The sequence below is a fragment of the Kogia breviceps genome, chromosome 13 (genome assembly GCF_026419965.1).
Source record: "Kogia breviceps isolate mKogBre1 chromosome 13, mKogBre1 haplotype 1, whole genome shotgun sequence".
NCBI lineage: Eukaryota > Metazoa > Chordata > Mammalia > Artiodactyla > Physeteridae > Kogia > Kogia breviceps.
The window spans coordinates 76,909,168-76,928,741 of record NC_081322.1 but is presented as its reverse complement, the minus strand read 5'-3'; the positions used below and the strand labels follow the sequence as shown (position 1 = coordinate 76,928,741).

Below are 19,574 nucleotides of genomic sequence, written 5' to 3'. Positions count from 1 at the left end.
ACTGCTGGAAAAAAAAGGGTGGGGGGACCTGATTTAGAACGTATTAATTTTAAGGATCTAACTTAAGTCTATGAAATTCTACAAAAAAATGAAATCCTTTCTGCTCTTTCGGACTTGTCTTTGCTCTTCGGTTTTATTAAATGTCTTAGGGTCAAATTTTCATCAAGTATACAGATTCAACTGGGCACATATTAGGAGATTTAAAGGAAAAAGAAACCAATTAAAAAAGAAAAAAAATATTAATATTAACATGTGCCTTTCCTCTTTCTTACTTTTTTGGTGATGGCAGTGCTTACACATTAGGGGAAGTTTGGTAATCGTATAGAAGCATGAGAAGGTTACAGGGGATTTATTAGGAGAAAAGGAAAGAGACGATAAGGAAAGTATAAAAAGGACATTGGTCCATATGAACTATCTGTTTTTGGTAGTAATAAAAACTTTGAGGGCTTCCCTGGTGGCGCAGTGGTTGCGAGTCCGCCTGCCGATGCAGGGGATGCGGGTTCGCGCCCCGGTCCGGGAAGGTCCCACGTGCCGTGGAGCGGCTGGGTCCGTGAGCCATGGCCACTGAGCCTGCGCGTCCGGAGCCTGTGCTCCGCAACGGGAGAGGCCACAGCAGTGAGAGGCCCGCCTTACACATACACACACACACACACACACACACACACACACACACAAAACTTTGAAAATACCAGTAATGCCACTTAGATGTACTTTGGTATCAGGATCCAGAATTTCCTTCTTCCAGAGAATTAATTAGGTACAGACACTGGTTCCTGTTATTTGAACCCATCGTTATACATCTTGTTTTGTAAAATGATTTTAACCAAAGTGAAATTTGATTTTGAAAAAAATGTTTAGATGAAAATTAAATTATACATGTTACTTTTACCTCCTCTATAAAAATCCAACTGAATTAAATTCATAAATTCATTATCCAAAGATGCCAACTTCTTGTACAGATCATGAGCACTTGTACAATGTCATTGCTCTGACCAAGGTTTTAACCGTTCCATTTTTAGCAACCTGTGGTACCCCAAAGTTCTGGCTAAGGGCCTGGATTTTTGGATGACTGCTTGGGGCAGAGCTGTTCTCTTGCAGCTCCTGGAAACCGGACACTAGGAAAATAACTTGAAAGAAATTTTGAAAGTCTTTGCTAACAACATGCCTTAATCTAAAGTAATGGAAAGATGAAATAGAACATTTTTCATCGAGCAGTTGATGGAAACCAAACCAAGGAGGAAAAAAGCATAAATGTCAAAAGGTAAATACGTTTTATCTCAAAGGTTCCCAGGGGAAAAAAACAACATCCAAAAACCTATATTAGCTTCTTCTGCAACTGCAAGAAACCCAGCAAGAGAAACCAACATTCCTGAGTTTGGAAACAAATTAAATCTACCAACATTCCTAGTATGACAACTTCTATTATAGAAAAAGAAACTAAGACGGAAGGAAAACATTCTGAACTTGAAAGCTGGCAGATTTTACAACGTATTTAACTAAATAAAAGCAGGCAGGGCAGGAATTTTTGAACTGAAGGTAGAGACCCATTAGTGTTTTACATAATCAATTTACTGGGTTGCAACAAGAATTTTTTAAAAAAAGAAGAAATAGGATAGGAAATATTAGGATACATGAAATATGATGAAAAAGTAGTCTTGTTTCATAAGACGTTGATTCCATTTTTGCACACGTGTGTGCCTGTGTGCACATGCATTTTGTGATATAAAATGTACTTTATGCTCTGGGTTTCAGTCAAAACATGCAAGAGCCACTGGCCCAGACTCTGCAGATTTCTTATCTAGGAAGGGAGACAGACCGGCTGGTTTTACAGTCATGTCTAGCCCCACTGGTTTCTCACAAGATCAATTTAATGATAATCCAGACTTGGTCCCACTCCGCTCAGCACTGGGACAAATGGCACAGGTAGCTCAAAGCAATGATGACCCTGACCTCAGTGTTATCAGCCATTACCAGTACAGTTAGGGGCACAGATGCAATGTTACTCTCACTGATCCAGTGGCTCTTTTGGGCAGAAATGGTCTCCGTGGTCCTTCTTTCCATGTTTTCTTCAGTGTGTCTGACCTGGTCACTAGCAAGAGACAAGCCCCCCTGCCTGTCCAGTGGTACAAGATCTTGAAAGGATTCGATTTAACAGAACAAATGAGGACTCACTGAAAAGGCCAGTAATTCCTACTTACAAGTCTAAAAAACTCAAAGTAAAGATAATTGCCCCGAAAGGAGGGATGAGCACATTTTTTCCTTGGCTTATTTAAAAAACAATACTTTCCGTCTATAAAATGAATATATATGAGTAGAAACATATTACTGATTACTGGAAAATCTGATGTGAAGGAGAAAATATATCAGGCACTTTTAACCGTTTTCGCTGTTATTTACATCCTTGAATCTCTCTGTACTGTTGACCACGGAACATGCCCTTGAGATGTCTAAATAAACAGTTTATAAGGGAAAGGTAACAAAGCGTCAGGAATAATTCTCATGTCCCCACCTCTGCACCTCTACCCCATCCCTATGTGAAGAAGGAGTTGATACTAAAGTTTGGTATCATTCTTATTTTGTATAAACAAAGAACAAAACCTCATTTGCCTTGCCACCCCTGTTTCTTTCTCCTGCTCTTGGTATGTCCCCAGACTGGCCTTATATCTAGTAGTGGGGTCCAACTTGGGTTAAGTACCAATAATAGACATATGATTATTTGTATCACACAAGAAAAAACTGATCTTTGATTTACTTAAGAATGAAAGTGGGCCTGTCGGTTTGGCTGATTTAGAAGATAATCCTAAGTATATTTGTGTAGAGAAGTCAAAGAAGTCAAAGGTCTCCTCTCTCTAAACCCTGGCAGATACTGTCTCTCTCTCTCACACACACACACACACACACACACACACACACACAAGAGAGACAGTGAGGTACAGTGACACGGATGACTTGGCATTAACTTGATTCTGAGTCTGGGAAAACCTCTTGAACTATGTCATGCTAACCTCACCTTTCTATTTAAAGGAGTCCATACAGAATCAGAAAATGTCTTAGCTTCTCTTGCAGCTAGGTATGGCTATGAGACCAAGGTTGTTAATAAGATATAAACAGAAGTGTTGTATGACTTCCAGTAAGGCTCTAGAAAAGGTGATATGCCTTTCATTCTCCTTCCTGCTAGCTGGGTTACAGATGTGATGGCTGGGGCCTGTGCAACCATCCTGGGCTACTAGGCACACCCTGATGACTGAGTAGATGACAAACCAGTCAAGACTGTCTACCCTGGATTTCTTCTACATGGCAGAGAAATAAACTTATATTTGCTTTGGGCCACTTTTTTCACTATTGCTGTTATGTGTGGGTGAACCTAATCCTAGCTGATTCTTTGTGAAAATAAAGCCTACTTAGAAACATGATAGCACTTTTCATTTCTATCATTTCAGTTTGCACATAATTTGAACGTTATGCAGTGTTTTCTTTCTCTGCACAACAGTAACTCTGGGACTAAAGACAAGGTTACATTTCTAATTTAGAAAAGATGTGAGATTTGCTCAAAGTTTTGCTGATGAAAAAGCTAAAATTTCTGAGGCTGAGAGTGGCTGTAACTCTTTGATAGATGCCCCAAAGCTATGCCACTGAAGGTAAGTGAGAGAGGATCTAATCGAAAGCTCCAGACACAGATTTAAATCAAGACAGCAGAAACTGGTATGTCAGTTTGCAGTAGAAGAGGACACACAGTAGGTCTCAAGAGGGTTTCCTGTTCATCTGACTTTAAGAACTGTTCCCACTCTAAATTCTATCTCCTCTGTGTATGTGCTAAACAAAGAAGTGTTCTTTGAAGGCAAAAAAACCCTATTTTCATAGTTGTTTTAAATATTTTTAGAATTTATTATTAAACTATTGCCTGACCCTAAAAAGTAAAAACAATCCAGTCGACCAAAACATTCACTCACTTTTATAAAACAAACAAAAAAGGACTAAACATGACTGAGGTGGGCTGGGGTGGGGGGCAATCAAAAGAAGGTACTCATATCACTGGTGTCTAAAATTCAGTATGTCTGCGTGCATAAACACTTGAATATATGAAAAATAAAAGTTTTTTAAAAACCCTCATTCTTTAGGACATAACTGAACATCTCAGTGGGGAAGAAGGAGTTTTTAGTGGATGAATAAGCCATCCTCACTGCCTCCGGACAGCAGGCTACAAGGGCAACCTCTGAGAAATCTCTTCACTTCTTCCCATTGCGTTTGTAGAGAGAAAGTCTCGCCGGGGCTCAGGCTGTCTGATCCCTCAGGTCATCTACTGTCCACATCTCTACCATTCCCATTATCAAGGGAAATGGAAGAGCATGGATGGCTATATACAACCATCACTCCTGCTAGAAAGTAACATAAAGGCCCTGACCCGCTAAACATGACTGTTAGCATCCAGATTTAGCTCTAAAAAAAGTAAAGACTTGACCACATACTAATGACAACTGTCAATCTACGCCTTTAGCCTCAGCCTGTCTCCTAAATTCCAACCTATATTCCTCCCCAGCCTTGCATAAATAACAAACATTAACATTTTGCCACAACTGCTTATTTTCCTTTTACAAAGAAGTAACACAGCACAGATAGAGCTGAAGGCTATCCTCACGCACGGGTACCAGTTCAGCTCCTTCCCTTCCTCTCATAGTCAGCAATTCTTATTAACTTGGTGCTTATGTGGGTCATGTTTTCATTCTTCTGCACATGTCCAAAGGCATAAACAAAATACAGTGCTGTCTGTATGTTTTTTAAGTGTGTGAGACTGTATGTACAATTCCACTAGCTGCTTTTTCACTCAACATTGTATTTCTGAGCTCTTACCTTGTGGAAATACCCAGAAGTAGTGCTGCTGGTTGTGAAGCACCCACATCTGTAACTGCTAACCGAGTACTTTCCTGGGGAAGGGGCCAATTAGCTAACCCTTTGGCCTCTCCTTTCCCTCACTCATTCTCTTCAGGAAGGTGGACTGTCTTACCTGATGGGAAAGGGGTAGTTTGGAAAGAAACCCCATCTTCCAGTGGAGTCCTGATAAAAGTAACACTACAAAATCATCCCAGAAGTTCTCATGGATCAGAAACTGTATGCTCTTCTCCATGATCTTTAAGGACGTTGAAAGTATACGTCCAGTCTGTATTCTCTGGCATATCGCTGAGCCGGATGAACTCCTGGTAATTCCTTGAACACATACTGACCTTTCTCCCCTCTGTCCCCCTTTACTGGATTAGATCTTAAACGTTTTTCAAAACCTACCTCAAACGCCATCTTCTCAAGGGAGTCTTAATGGAAGCACTATTGAAGAATTGTCCATTTATCTCTACCAGTAATTGAAAGCTTAACATTTCAGATCGGGATTTGTTCCCCTCCAAATGACCCGATCTAACCATGAAATTCATCTCTGCCACGTCTTACACTCCAGCTAAAGTATCCTCAGAACCCACCAACTCTTTCGCATCCACATTTGTTTGTTCTGTGCACTCTGCCTAAAAACCATTTATCCCTAACTCTGCATGTCAAATAACTTCAGATTTTAAATCGATTTTTCCTTTTAAAAAAAAAATCACAAAAGTAATGCACACTAATTGTAAAAATTTCAAGAATACCAAAATACATAATGAATACAGTGAAGGTCACTAGGACCCCATTTCCCACAGATGAATAAAAGTAATCATTTGATATACTTCTTTCATATCTTTTCATTGCAAGTATATATTTATTTCATAATTTTAAAATGCAAGAAATACATTATAAATAGTTTGGCAGCATAATTTCTTTTACTTTATGTATTGTGAACTTCTTTCCATGTTCTATATACATCAATTCTTTTTAATAACCTTGATGTTACACCAGTAATACCATACTTTTTGCTTTTTTTCTTAAAGCTTTATGTTTTGACATTCATGTTAAAATTTAATCCATCTTTGTTCGGAATAAACTGTGATGAAGGACTCTAAAGTTTATGTTTAAAAATTAATAGTCAGGGGACTTCCCTGGCAGTCCAGTGGTTAAGACTCCACACTTCCACTGCAGGGGGCATGGGTTTGATCCCTGGTCGGGGGACTAAGGTCCTGCATGCTGTGTGGGGCAACCAAAAAAAAAAAAAAAAAAGAGTGCTCCAGGCAGAGAGAAGAGCCAGTGCAAAGATCCTGAGGTGGAAGCACCTAGTGTGTTTGGGGAATAGCAAGAAGATTAGTGAGGCTGGATGGAAAAAAAAAATTAATAGTGAAACTTCTGAACATCATTTAATCAGTGATACACATCTGTTGGCCACTGATCTGAAATGTTATCTTTATCAAATTATTAATATCTACATATAATGGAGTAAGTCTAATTAAGGACACTCAGGTATTCCTTTGATATCAGTTTTCTTTGTTTATTCCTCTTTATTGTTATGGCAGTATTATCTTGTTTTAATATCTAGAGTTAGGTAAATCATCCATCATTGTTCTTTAAATTTTTTTTGTCTATCCTCATCATTTATTCTTTTAGAATCTAAACAAATGTTGCTCTTGATTTAACTATGAAGCTCATCTTCCTCTATTTTTACAGTAACCAAAGGAGAGCAAAATTTTCCACCCCAAAATGTGTCTCTTTGACATGAGGATTATTTTATGTTGATTATTCTTAAGAAACAGAAGACTCAGGAATTCTTTCTTTTTACTTCCTCCTTAACTGCCTGAAAGAATTTAGATAAAGGGCTTGATCTAGGAACAGCACGTTCACCAGAGATACCTACAAAGGATATGGGTCAGGTGTAGGTGGGGGGGTACTTGGCAGGGCCTGGAGATCAAAGTCCTCTTTGTGTCCCACTGTCTCTGCATAATCAAGGAAATATTTGTTTACCAAACATTTGCTTTTTCATCTTCCTGTGAATTGCCTTCATAACCTATGAAGTCCCAGACTCTACAGCCTTCTCCTTAGTCCAGGATGACATATATACTTCATTTTACCTGACTGTCTTTGGAATCTCTCATGTTCTGATTCCCTGTACGTACCTGATTAAATTTGGTTTTTCTCCTGTTAATCTGTCTCATGTCAATGTAATTATTAGGCCAGCCAGAAAAACCTGCAAGGGTAGAGGGAAATTTTTTCCTTCCTCAACATAATTACTGATCTATAGCACAATATGGTATGATATATAGCACAGTAATTTTATAGTAATTTACATGTTAGTTTGACAGAGGAATGATGATTAACACAGACTATTCCCAGGGCTTCCCTGGTGGCGCAGTGGTTGGGAATCCGCCTGCCAGTCCAGGGGACATGGGTTCGTGCCCTGGTCTGGGAGGATCCCACATGCCGCGGAGCGGCTAGGCCCGTGAGCCACAACTGCTGAGACTGCACGTCTGGAGGCTGTGCTCCCCAACAGCAGAGGCCACGACAGTGAGAGACCCGCGCACCGCGATGAAGACTGGCCCCTGCTCGCTGCAACTGGAGAAAGCCCTCGCACAGAGGAGAAGATCCAACACAGCCAAAAATAAATATTAAAATATTAATTAATTAATAATAATTTTTAAAAAGATACTTAAAAAATAGAACTTGGCATATGTCTATGAAAACACGACAACCCAAAATCTATGAGATGCAGCAAAAGCAGTTCTAATAGGGAAGTAGATAGCAATACAATCCCACCTCAAGAAACAAGAAAAATCTCAAATAAACAACCTAACCTTACACTCAAAGCAACTAGAGAAACAAGAACAAACAAAACCCGAAGTTAGTAGAAGGAAAGAAATCATGAAGATCAGAGCAGAAATAAATGAAATAGAAATGAAAACAACAACAGCACAGATCAATAAAAATAAAAGCTGGCTCTTTGAGATGAGAAGATAAACAAAATTGATAAACCTTTAGCCAGACTCATCAAGAAAAAAGAGAGGACTCAAATCAATAAAATTAGAAATGAAAAAGAAGTTACAACTGAAACCACAAAAATACAAAGGATCATAAGAGATTACTACAAGCAACTATATGCCAATAAAATGGACAACCTGGAAGATATGGACAAATTCTTAGAAAGGTACAACCTTCCAAGACTGAACCTGCAAGAAATAGAAAATATGAACAGACAAATCACAAGTAATGAAATTGAAACTATGATTAAAAATCTTCCAACAAACAAAAGTCCAGGACCAGATGGCTTCACAGGCGAATTCTATCAAACATTCATAGAAGAGCTAACACCAATCCTTCTCAAACTCTTCCAAAAAATTGCAGAGGCAGGAACACTCTCAGACTCATTCTACAAGGCCACCATCACCCTGATACCAAAACCAGACAAGGATACCATGAAAAAAGAAAACTACAGGCCAATAACACTGATGAACACAGATGCAAAACTCCTCAACAAAATACTAGCAAACTGAATCCAACAGCACATTAAAAGGATCATACACCATGATCAAGTGGGATTTATCTCAAGGATGCAAGGATTCTTCAATATACGCCAATCAGTCAATGTGATACACCATTTTAAGAAGCTGAAGAATAAAACCATATGATCATTTCAATAGATGCAGAAAAAGCTTTTCACAAAATTCAACACCCATTTATGATAAAAACTCTCCCGAAAGTGAGAATACAGGGAACCTACCTCAACAGAATGAAGGCCATATATGACAAACCCACAGCAAACATTATTCTCAACGGTGAAAAACTGAGAACGTTTCCTCTAAGATCAGGAACAAGACAAGGGTGTCCACTCTCGCCACTTTTATTCAACTTAGTTTTGGAAGTCCTAGCCATGGAAATCAGAGAAGAAAAAGAAATAAAAGGAATCCAAATTGGCAAAGAAGTAAAACCGTCACTGTTTGCAGATGACATGATACTTTACATAGATAATACTAAAGATGCCACCAGTAAACTACTAGAGCTAATCAATGAATTTAGTAAAGTCACAGGATAAAAATTTAATACACAGAAATCTCGTGCATTCCTACACACTAATGACAACGAAAGATCAGAAAGAGAAATTAAGGAAAAATCCAATTTACCATTGCAACAAAAAGAATAAAATACCTATGAATAAACCTACCTAAGGAGGCAAAAGACCTGTATGCAGAAAACTATAAGATACCGATGAAAGAAATCAAAGATGACACAAACAGATGGAGAGATATATCATGTTCTTGGATAGGAAGAATCAATACTGTGAAAATGACTACACTACCCAAAGCAATCTACAGATTCAGTGCAATCCCCATCAAATTACCAATGACATTTTTCACAGAACTAGAACAAAAAATTTTACAATTTGTATGGAAACACAAAAGACCTTGAATAGCAAAAGCAATCTTGAGAAAAGAAAAAAAAAAAAAGCACTGGAAGAATCAGGATCCCTGATTTCAGACTATACTACAGGGCTACAGTAATAAAGACAGTATGGTACTGGCACAAAAACAGAAATATAGACCAATGGAACAGGATAGAAACCCCAGAGATAAACCCACGCACATATGGTCACCTAAGATGTGACAAAAGAGGCCAGAATATTCAATGGAGCAAAGACAGCCTTTTCAGTAAGTGGTGCTGGGAAAACTGGACTGCTACATGTAAAAGAATGAAATTAGACACTCCTTAACACCATACAGAAAATAAACTCAAAATGGATTAAAGATATAAATGTAAGGCCAGACAGTATAAATCTCTTGGAGGAAAACATAGGCAGAACACTCTATAATATAAATCAAAGCAAGATCCTTTTTGACCCACCTCCTAGAGTAATGACAATAAAAACAAAAATAAACAAATGGGACCTAGTTAAAAGCTTTTGCACAGCAAAGGAAACCATAAACAAGACAAAATGACAACACTCAGAATGGGAGTAAATATTTGCAAACAAAGCAACTGACAAAGGATTAACCTCCAAAATATACAAGCAGCTCCTGCAGCTCAATATCAAAAAACCAAACAACCCAATCCAAAAATGGGCAGAAGATTTAAATAGACATTTCCCCAAAGAAGATATACAGATTGCCAACAAACACATGAAAGGATGTTCAACATCACTAATCACTAGAGAAATGTAAATCAAAACTACAATGAGGTATCAACTCACACCGGTCAGAACAGCCATCATCACAAGATCGACAGACAATAAATGCTGGAGAGGGTGTGGAGAAAAGGGAACCCTCTTGCACTGTTGGTGGGAAAGTAAATTGATTCAGCCACTATGGAGAACAGTATGGAGGTTCCTTAAAAAACTAAAAATAGAACTACCATGTGACCCAGCAGTCCCACCACTGGGCATATACCCATAGAAAACCATAATTCAAAAAGACACATGCACCCCAATGTTAACTGCAGTATTATTTACAATAGCCAGGACATGGAAGCAACCTAAGTGTCCACCGACAGATGAATGGATAAAGAAGATGTGGCACATATATACAATGGAATATTACTCAGCCATAAAAAGGAACGAAATTGGGTCATTTGTGGAGACGTGGATGGACCTAGAGACTGTCATACAGAAGTGAAGTAAGTCAGAAAGAGAAAAAGAAATATCATATATTAACATGTATATGCAGAGTCTGAAAAATTGATATAGACGATAGGGAAAAGGAGGGGTGGGATGAAGTGGGAGATTGGGATTGACATATACACACTATTGATACTATGTATAAAATAGATACCTAATGAGAACCTACTGTATAGCACAGGGAACTCTACTCAATGCTCTGTGGTAACCTAAATGGGAAGGAAATCCAAAAGAGGGGATATATGTATATATATATATGTATGTATATATATATATATATATATATATATTTGAGTCACTTTGCTGTACGGTAGAAACTAACACAACATTGTAAAGCAACTATACGCCAATAAAAATTAAAAAAAAAAAAAAAAAAAAAAAGAACATGGCGTATGTCTCACCAACGATTCAGACTCAAGAGTCCTGCTTTGTGTCTTTCAATAACATTTTATGGTTTTCTTTCTAGATGCTCATTTCTTGTTAAATTTATCCCTAGGTATTTTACAGTTTGGGGACACATATAAATAGGATATTTCCCCTTTCACGGTATCTATTTATTGCTGATATAAAGAAAAACTATTACATACTCACATTGCATCCAAATAACCAACCAACCAATTTACTTAAAATAAATTTCTTGAACTCTCTATTATACAATCATACTGTATATAAATAGTGGAAAACTTATCACTTCCTAATATTTATACTTTTGTATTGTTCTTGTTTTATTACATTGGCTAATACTTGCAGAATAATGATGAATAATGACGGTGATCATCATAAGTACGCTTGTCATGGCCTGAATACATTCGTGTACATTTAGGACTTCAATATTTAATATGATGCTGATTGTTAGTTTCTGTTTTTCAAATCTGTTTAAATTCTTCTATTGCATTAGGTCTTTACCATTCCATTGAGATACCTCTTTCTTCAAGTAAAGAGTTACTTCTTTACTCTGCTTTATTTTGAACTGGATAACCAAGCACTTTGTAACTTGACATACTTCTTTTAAACTTCAGGTAGTTTTTAAACTTTACGTTACTTACATCAAAACATTAATGGTTAAAAGAACGTTTATGGTTGAAGCTGGCGAGAGGTTAAGACTTTTAGAAAGCCCTAAAAATCCAATTTTCTCTCCCCTCCCCCAAAAAGATATAAAAAGTTCCACACAAGAATACACTACTCATTTAGTGACAGCTTCCTTATATTCCTGACTCAAAGTTCTACTAGGTTTTCTTTGCATGAGAACAGCGCAATATTGTAATTATATCAAACATTGCTAAAAGCTTAAGAACAACCTCATATAACTGCAATTTTCTAAACTACAATTTATACATTAAGTAAGGGTAGTTGGACTCTTTTCAGCATCCTCAGGCTGAAAGTTCACAGCCAAGATGGGGTAAGATAGTAGTCAAACAATATAAATTTAAAGTCATTGCATAGTGGATATTTTCATTTTTAATCCTCAAAAAGCCTATGCATTTAAAAATCACTTTATGTTAACTTTCACAGCACTAATCCCTGCATGACAGTGTTTTGACAGGGGTCTTATTTTAACTCCATGTTTTACGATGGTAAGCAGAACTACATTACGAGCACATTATTTAGAATACACGTAAATCCTAAGTAGGGATAGGCTAGATAACTCATTGAAAATAAATTTGCATTTTGTGGCACACAAAGAAACAGTCAAGGTCAGGTTAGACATTCCTAAAGTTCAAAACTCCTTTCAAAACTGTTTACTCTTCTGATTTAACTACTCTTTTAATGAATGAATTATTGCCTCAAAAAAACCACCCAGCAAATATGCCCATGTTTACCATAAAAAGTCTAGAGGAAATTCAGACATGTTTACCAGTAGATAAGTTATTCAGTAAACTGATGTGTACTATTAATTTTTCATTTAAAAAAACATTTATTTAGTGCTGGTTACATGCTAAGCATAGGGCTACGTGATAATGGTGATACAGAATGAAAGTGCACATTTAGGAAGCAGTAAAGCACAGTGCTAAGAGCAAAGGTTTGGTGCCAGGGCTTAGACTCAAATCTCTGCTCCCCCCCTTGCACTAGCTGTTAGCCTTTGGGCAACTACTAACTCAGTTTCTTCACCTGTAAAATGGGGTGTATTATGGCAACTGCCTCCTAGGGTTGGTATAAGACATATTAACATATACATGAGGGCTTCCCTGGTGGCGCAGTGGTTGAGAGTCCGCCTGCCGATGCAGGGGACGCGGGTTCGTGCCCCGGTCCGGGAAGATCCCACGTGCCGCGGAGCGGCTGGGCCCGTGAGCCATGGCCGCTGAGCCTGTGCGTCCGGAGCCTGTGCTCCGCAACGGGAGAGGCCACGACAGTGAAAGGCCCGCGTAACGCAAAAAAAAAAAAACAAAAAAAAAAAAACATATACATGAAACACAGAGAAAGTCCCCAGCAGGATGCCCAGCACACAGCAGGTCCTCAAGATGTGGGTGGGGCCAGGATACTGGAGACCTTGCATCGTGCAGGACAGTCCCACAAAGATTTGTCCCCTGCCCCACCTGATTTTCCTTCCACTCTCGTAGCTGGAAAACCTGATTATGATTATATGACCTTAGAGCCCTCCCCACAATCTGTTTTACATAAAAACTCCAAATCAAGCCATCAATAGCTGTCATTTTTAAGGAATGCAAACAAGAGTGCAAACTGAAGGAAGGTTAACTTTGTTTTCTTTGGAACTTTGCCAAGAGATGTTCACTTTTGCAGAAAATCGCATCACCAACGCCAATAACCACTTGTGACATCTGAGTTGCCAAAACACGCCTAATCCTTCCGCACTTGTGGGTGTCCTGTGAACGAATTCTTGTGTATGTGCAAGCACTACTCAAAATATCTTTCAGTGTAGTCAAGTAGTTCTCCGAATGAATACATACTGAAATACATATCATGTTACCATAAAATACTTTTATATCACAACTAACACATTACACTGTGTTTTGAAATTACCTGTAGAAGGTTATAGCACCTGAGTTTTATTTATGATAGTCAAGTGTTTGGTATAAAAAGAAGGAATGGCTATGCTGAGTTTGAGAACACACTGGGCTACACAACTCATTCCAAGTCACAGCTGATGAGGAACAGAACTGGTATTTGAACCAGGGTTGTGCTTAGAATGCATGTTTGTAATTCTTATACTTCTGACGTGGAAAATTAATGGATGCTCCGCACCTCCATGGAGTTCTTTGAATTGGGGAGTCATTTATTAGATATTTACTCAGAAGTTCAGAATATAGCAGTGAACAAAAGGGCCAAAGTCCCAGTGCCTTAAAGGATTTATATTCAGTGGAGAGAGAGACAGTGTTCACACAAATGCCTGCATGTCTAGTGGAGCAGCACAGAGGATGGGGGTGCTGGCGGGGGGGTGCTCTTTCAGCTAGAATGCATGCAGAAGGCCTCCCTGACACATAAGCAGAGACTTGAGTCAGGCAAGGGAGCAAACCACGTAGCTATGAGAGAGCTTTGAGAGTGAGAACAGCACGTGCAAAGGCCCTGATGTGGAAGGCGGCGGGGGGCACCCATGCCAGATGCTCAGCAAATTGGGGGAAAGACAGGGCAGGAGATGAGATCAGAGGGGCAGATGGTGGAAGAGATTATGTTTGGGTTTATTCTGAAAGATACAAAACTGGATGGTCTTAGCAGAGTCAGGATGGAGTGTGACTTAGGCTTCAACAGGACCACTCTGGTGGCATTATGGAAACAGACTCCGTGGTCAGGGAGGGGTGAGGGGTGGCTGTCACAAAGCCCGGGAGAGAGATGGTGGTGACCTGAACCAGGTGGGGCAGCCATGTGCTAGGTGTGGTTGGGTCACATCCATTCTGATGGACTGGATTTGGGGTGTGAATAAAAAAGAAGAAGGAAGAATGATTTCAAGTCCTTTGACAAAAGCATCCAGAAGAATGAAACTGTCATCAACTGAGATGGGGAAGCAGGATTGGGACCTATGGAAAGAGAATCAAAAATATGGCTTAAAATTTTTTTTTTTTTTTTTTTTTTTTGCGGTACGCGGGCCTCTCACTGTTGTGGCCTCTCCCGTTGCGGAGCACAGGCCCCGAACGTGCAGGCCTAGCGGCCATGGCTCACAGGCTTAGTTGCTCCGCGGCATGTGGGATCTTCCCGGACCAGGGCACGAACCCGTGTCTCCTGCATCGGCAGGCGGATTCTCAACCACTGCGCCACCGGGGAAGCCCTGGCTTAGAAATTTTTAAGTGTGAGGAGGCATCTGGATATATGGTGGTCAAGGAAAGGTCCTGGCTACGTGTGGAGACGGTCAGTCATGTCCTAGGGTGAAAGTATAGGGCAGCAAGAGAAAGGATCTGAGGATGAGCCCAGGCACCTGCACAATGCTTCAGCAAAGGAGCCTCCAGAGGAAGGAGTAACTGGAGGAGGGGGAGAGGCTTTAACAAAGGAAAATTCTTGTTTTATGTTATTCACATGTAGAATGTTACCAGCATATTTAATCCTTTCCTAGGGTGAAACTCTTGCACAAGTGCACCAGGAGATAAGAGCAAGAATGTCTGCTCATCACAACATCTACTGTTTATAATAACACAACAACTGGAAACAACCTAAATATCTGTTGACAAGAGAACGGAGAAGTGGTGGTATATTCATAGTTGCCAGATGCAACTGGTTAGAGAAGATACAACACCACATCACTTTTGTAAATTCTAAAATCTTTTTCCTGTTATTTCAGTAGTGAACAAGTAAGACTTGAAAATTTAAAGAGGGAAATGTACTGGATATCATGCACCTGTGAGTTTGCTGGGTTCCAGGGCATCCTGCTTTCTCCCTGGTAACTACACAGCATTTCCAGAGGACTCCAGAAGGATCCCCATATTTCCAGAAGGATTCCCTTAACCCAAAGGAGTCATCCGATCTGCTCAGGATCTCAGATCCCTTCTATGGATAATGGTCCTAAACGCCTTTGTCTGAGAAGGGAACAAGCAGTAGTGTTTTCCGTTGTCAGAACACAGATATTCTTCACTTGAAAGAATGCATTACGGGCTTCCCTGGTGGTGCAGTGGTTGCGAGTCCGCCTGCCAATGCAGGGGACACGGGTTCGTGCCCCGGTCCGGGAAAATCCCACATGCCGCGGAGCGGCTGGGCCCGTGAGCCGTGGCCGCTGAGCCTGCGCGTCCAGAGCCTGTGCTCCGCAAGAAAGAATGCATTAGTGTTTGTGAAGGTTTATCTTAAAAGTAAAGATCGTTAGCATCTTAACGAGGTGGCATCCACTGCTCTGTTTGGGCCAGAGTCACCAGGGTCTGTGCTTTTCCAGCATTACTGCACTAAGCCCTGAAAACAAGCCTTGAGTTAGGTAAGGAGAAACCAAGATTTGGGGAGGTTACTCGACCTACCTAAGGTCACAGTGGGCACACAGCAGAGAGCAATTCAAATCCAGACGGCTGAAGCCTGCAATCTAATTCGTGTGGCTACTACCCATTACCTGGATTTTCAGTATTATAGCAGAAAATGACCAAGAAACCATACTGGCATCAAAATGAATACCCCCTCCACCCAAATTAGTCTAACTTAGTATTATTCGAAGTGAATTCCACTCAAGCATTGGAAGATCAGGTTGTAAAATTTGGTGACCTGTAATTAAGAGGTCCTACTCCTAAGTTTTAAAAAAGTTTATGAAAATCGTTGATATATACCAAAGAATATATGTAAGTTAGCTGCAATAACGAAAAACCTGAGTATTAACACCCCAAATCCAGGATGGTGGCCACTTCTAGTGGGGAGGGCAGAGAAATGAGATTGGGGGGGGGGGGGGGCCCGACTTCTAATAATTTCCCATCACACGTGGGATCTTCCCAGACCAGGGACTGAACGCGTGTCCCCTGCATTGGCAGGTGGATTCTTAACCACTGCGCCACCAGGGGAAGTCCCTTTTCTGAAAAAATCAGTCTGTAGTCCAAGGCGGTTTATCTGTTCTGAAGACTGGTCATTTGTCTGTTATCTTTGAAAATGTTTCCTCCCAATCTGTCACATGCCTTTTTAATCTTGTATCTTTTATCATGAATAATTTATTTTTAAAATGTAATCCAAATTACCAATCTTTTTGAGTTTGAACATTTTTGTATCTTAAGAGAGATAGTCTCCTATATACAATGAAAACTTTTCTATGGACATAAATTCATACTCAGACTTCAGACAAACCCGTACTACTGCATTTAACTTCTGTAGAAGGATGTTAAAGTGAGGGTCTTTTGCCTGACACCCCAAAACCATGTCAATTGCTCATATGCCAAAGGACGATGCTAGACCTAGCAGCACGTGCAAAGGAATTGTTTGAAAATACACTTTGCATCCCTTAGTCCAAGAGATACCTTTCAAAGAAAGGGGTTGACAAGAAATCCTGGGGAAGGATTTCTTCAAAGAAAGTTATGGATGGGCCAGTCCCACTCCACGCCCCCAGTGGGAAGGAGGCAGAGCTGCTGCCCCTTTTCTGGAGCTAGTGAGTGAGGCTGTAGCAGAACAACCGGAAAGAATCAAGAGTGACACTGCCATCAGGGACACAGGGGTGGACTGGGGTATGAAAAATGTCCATGAGCTGAAAAGAAACAGCCCATGACAGGGTTGTGCGAGAGATGTAACTGCATTCCCACTGGTGGTAGGTCAGAGGTCGAAGATCGAAGGTACCCGGAGCTGCGGTACCCGGAGACCAGGTGTAGAACAAGCAGCGGGATTTTCTGAAAGGGAGATATACAGCCCACAGGTCTTCTGCCAAGAGTGTGGAAGAGGCCAGACTGGTACCATCGAATGGCCAACCTTCAACCCTGGAGGGGCCAGAGTCGACCTAAGTGCAAGGTGAAGGGGGTTGGAGAAGCAGCCACCTTCCCCTTCCCACTGTCGCCCAGAGGCAGACCCAGGAAGGCAGGGTGAAGCTTCCATTTGAATGCAATTTGGAGTTTTCATGAGACTGGACCCATATCCTTTTAATAAAATGAGACTATTTTTGTGACCAAAGTGACTAGAGGAATGTTTTAAAAAATATTTTAAAGGAACCAGATATTAACTGGGAGCGAGAGCAATCTACCATAAATTTATTCCAAGCGCAAGGAATGAACCAGCCCGCAGAGCAGGCTTGACCAGGCAATGGGGAAAGAGCATTCATTGTTCCTTATTCCCACCGTTCAGGACACTGACTTTGCTCCCAGCATTTCATGGAGCTGCAGCATCAATTTGCCACCTTCGTGAGAGTTTAACACCACAGGTCTTGAGTCTTGTGGTCTATACTGGTCCAAGTCACTGGTGTTACACAGTTATACATAATGGACCATGATCTTTATATATTAAAAATAATATAAAGAGAGATATTTGTACAGTCATATTCATAGCAGCATTATTCACAACAGCCAAAAGGTGGAAGAAACCCATGCGTCCATGGACAGATGAATGGATAAACAAAATGCGTTACATACATACGATGGAGTATTGTTCAGCCTTAACTAATTAGTAAGGGAGTTCTGACAAATGCTACAACATGGGTGAACTTTGAGGACATTATGCTAAGTGAAATAAGCCAGTCACAAAAGGAAAAATACTGGTATGAATTATCTAGAATAGTGATGTTCAGAGACTGAAAGTAGAAGGGTGGTTTCAGGCACTGGAGAGATGGGGAGTTGTTGTTCAATGGATAAAGAGTTTTAGTTTTGCAAGATGAAGAATCCTAGAGATGAATGATGGTGACAGTTGCACAACAGTGTGAAAGCATTTCACTGAGTGGTACACTTGAAAATGGTTAAGGGCTTCCCTGGTGGCGCAGTGGTTGAGAGTCCGCCTGCTGATGCAGGGGACGCGGGTTCGTGCCCCGGTCCGGAAAGATCCCACATGCCGCGGAGCGGCTGGGCCCGTGAGCCATGGCCGCTGAGCCTGCGCGTCCAGAGCCTGTGCTCCGCGGTGGGAGAGGCCACAACAGTGAGAAGCCCGCGTACCACCAATAAATAAATAAATAAATTAATTAATTAATTTTAAAAAATGGTTAAAATGGGAACTCTATGGTGGTCCAGTGGGTAAGATTCCACGCCCCCAACGCAGGAAGCCCCAGTTTGATCCCTGGTCAGGGAACTAGATCCTGCATGTATGTCACAACTAAGAGTTCGCATGCTGCAACTATAAGATCCCACATGACACAACTAAAAATCCCTCATGCCACAATTAACACCCAGTGCAGCCAAAATAAATAAATAAATAAAAATGTAAAAATTGGTTAAAATGATAAATTTTATGGTCTAAGCATTTTGCCACAGTTGAAAATAAAAACTAAATAGAAAAGGAAATTTAACCTCCATTAGTCACGTATCAGTAATGGAGTGAATAATGAGAAGTGGCTAAGAATTATCCTGTCTTACCATGTATCAGGTGCCATGCCAGGACTTATACATGGTCTCATTTAATCCTCATTTCAAACCTATGAGGCAAGTCCTATTAAAATCCTTACTTTACAGATAAGGAAACTGAGGCACAGAAGGGTTACCTTGCCTAAAGTTATACAACTTGAAAGGAGTTGACAGAGATACTCTGATTCTAGAACTAGCCTTCTAAATCTCTGGCAGTGGACAGATTTCACTGTCACTGAACTATCACCCATTTACAGCCTCTTAGACTAGAAGAGATCATAGAAATAATTCACATAATTATTGACATCTGTATAGTTCTCTAGGTTTAAAAGCACTTTCTCTCTCTCTCTCTCTTTTTTTTTTTTTTTTTGCGGTACGCGGGCCTCTCACTGTTGTGGCTTCTCCCATTGTGGAGCACAGGCTCCGGACACACAGGCTCAGCGGCCATGGCTCACGGGCCCAGCCGCTCCGTGGTATGTGGGATCTTCCCGGACCGGGGCATGAACCCGTGTTCCCTGCATCGGCAGGCGGACTCGCAACCACTGCGCCACCAGGGAAGCCCAAAGCACTTTCTCTTTTGATATTACTCATTAAAATACTGTAGCGCAGGTATTCTCATTTTATCAGAGAGGACACAGAGACTAGAGAAGTTAAGTAAATGGCTTCAAGTCATGTTACCAGGCAGGGTTCCGATT

General features: G+C 40.4%; 1 protein-coding gene across 8 annotated transcripts in view; it reads right to left on the bottom strand.

The window, feature by feature from the left end:
• MTHFD1L (methylenetetrahydrofolate dehydrogenase (NADP+ dependent) 1 like) overlaps positions 1-19,574 on the bottom strand; it is a 205,972-nt gene that overhangs the window by 99,999 nt on the left and 86,399 nt on the right. The window contains exon 21 of one of the 8 annotated variants that reach the window (XM_067011021.1): positions 8,677-8,761. The exons of the other annotated variants lie outside the window; for them this stretch is intronic. Within the exon in view, the coding sequence (XP_066867122.1) occupies positions 8,742-8,761 (20 nt within the window). The 3' untranslated portion in view covers positions 8,677-8,741. Of the gene's footprint in view, positions 1-8,676; positions 8,762-19,574 lie in introns of those variants that run through there. 8 annotated transcript variants of the gene reach the window in all.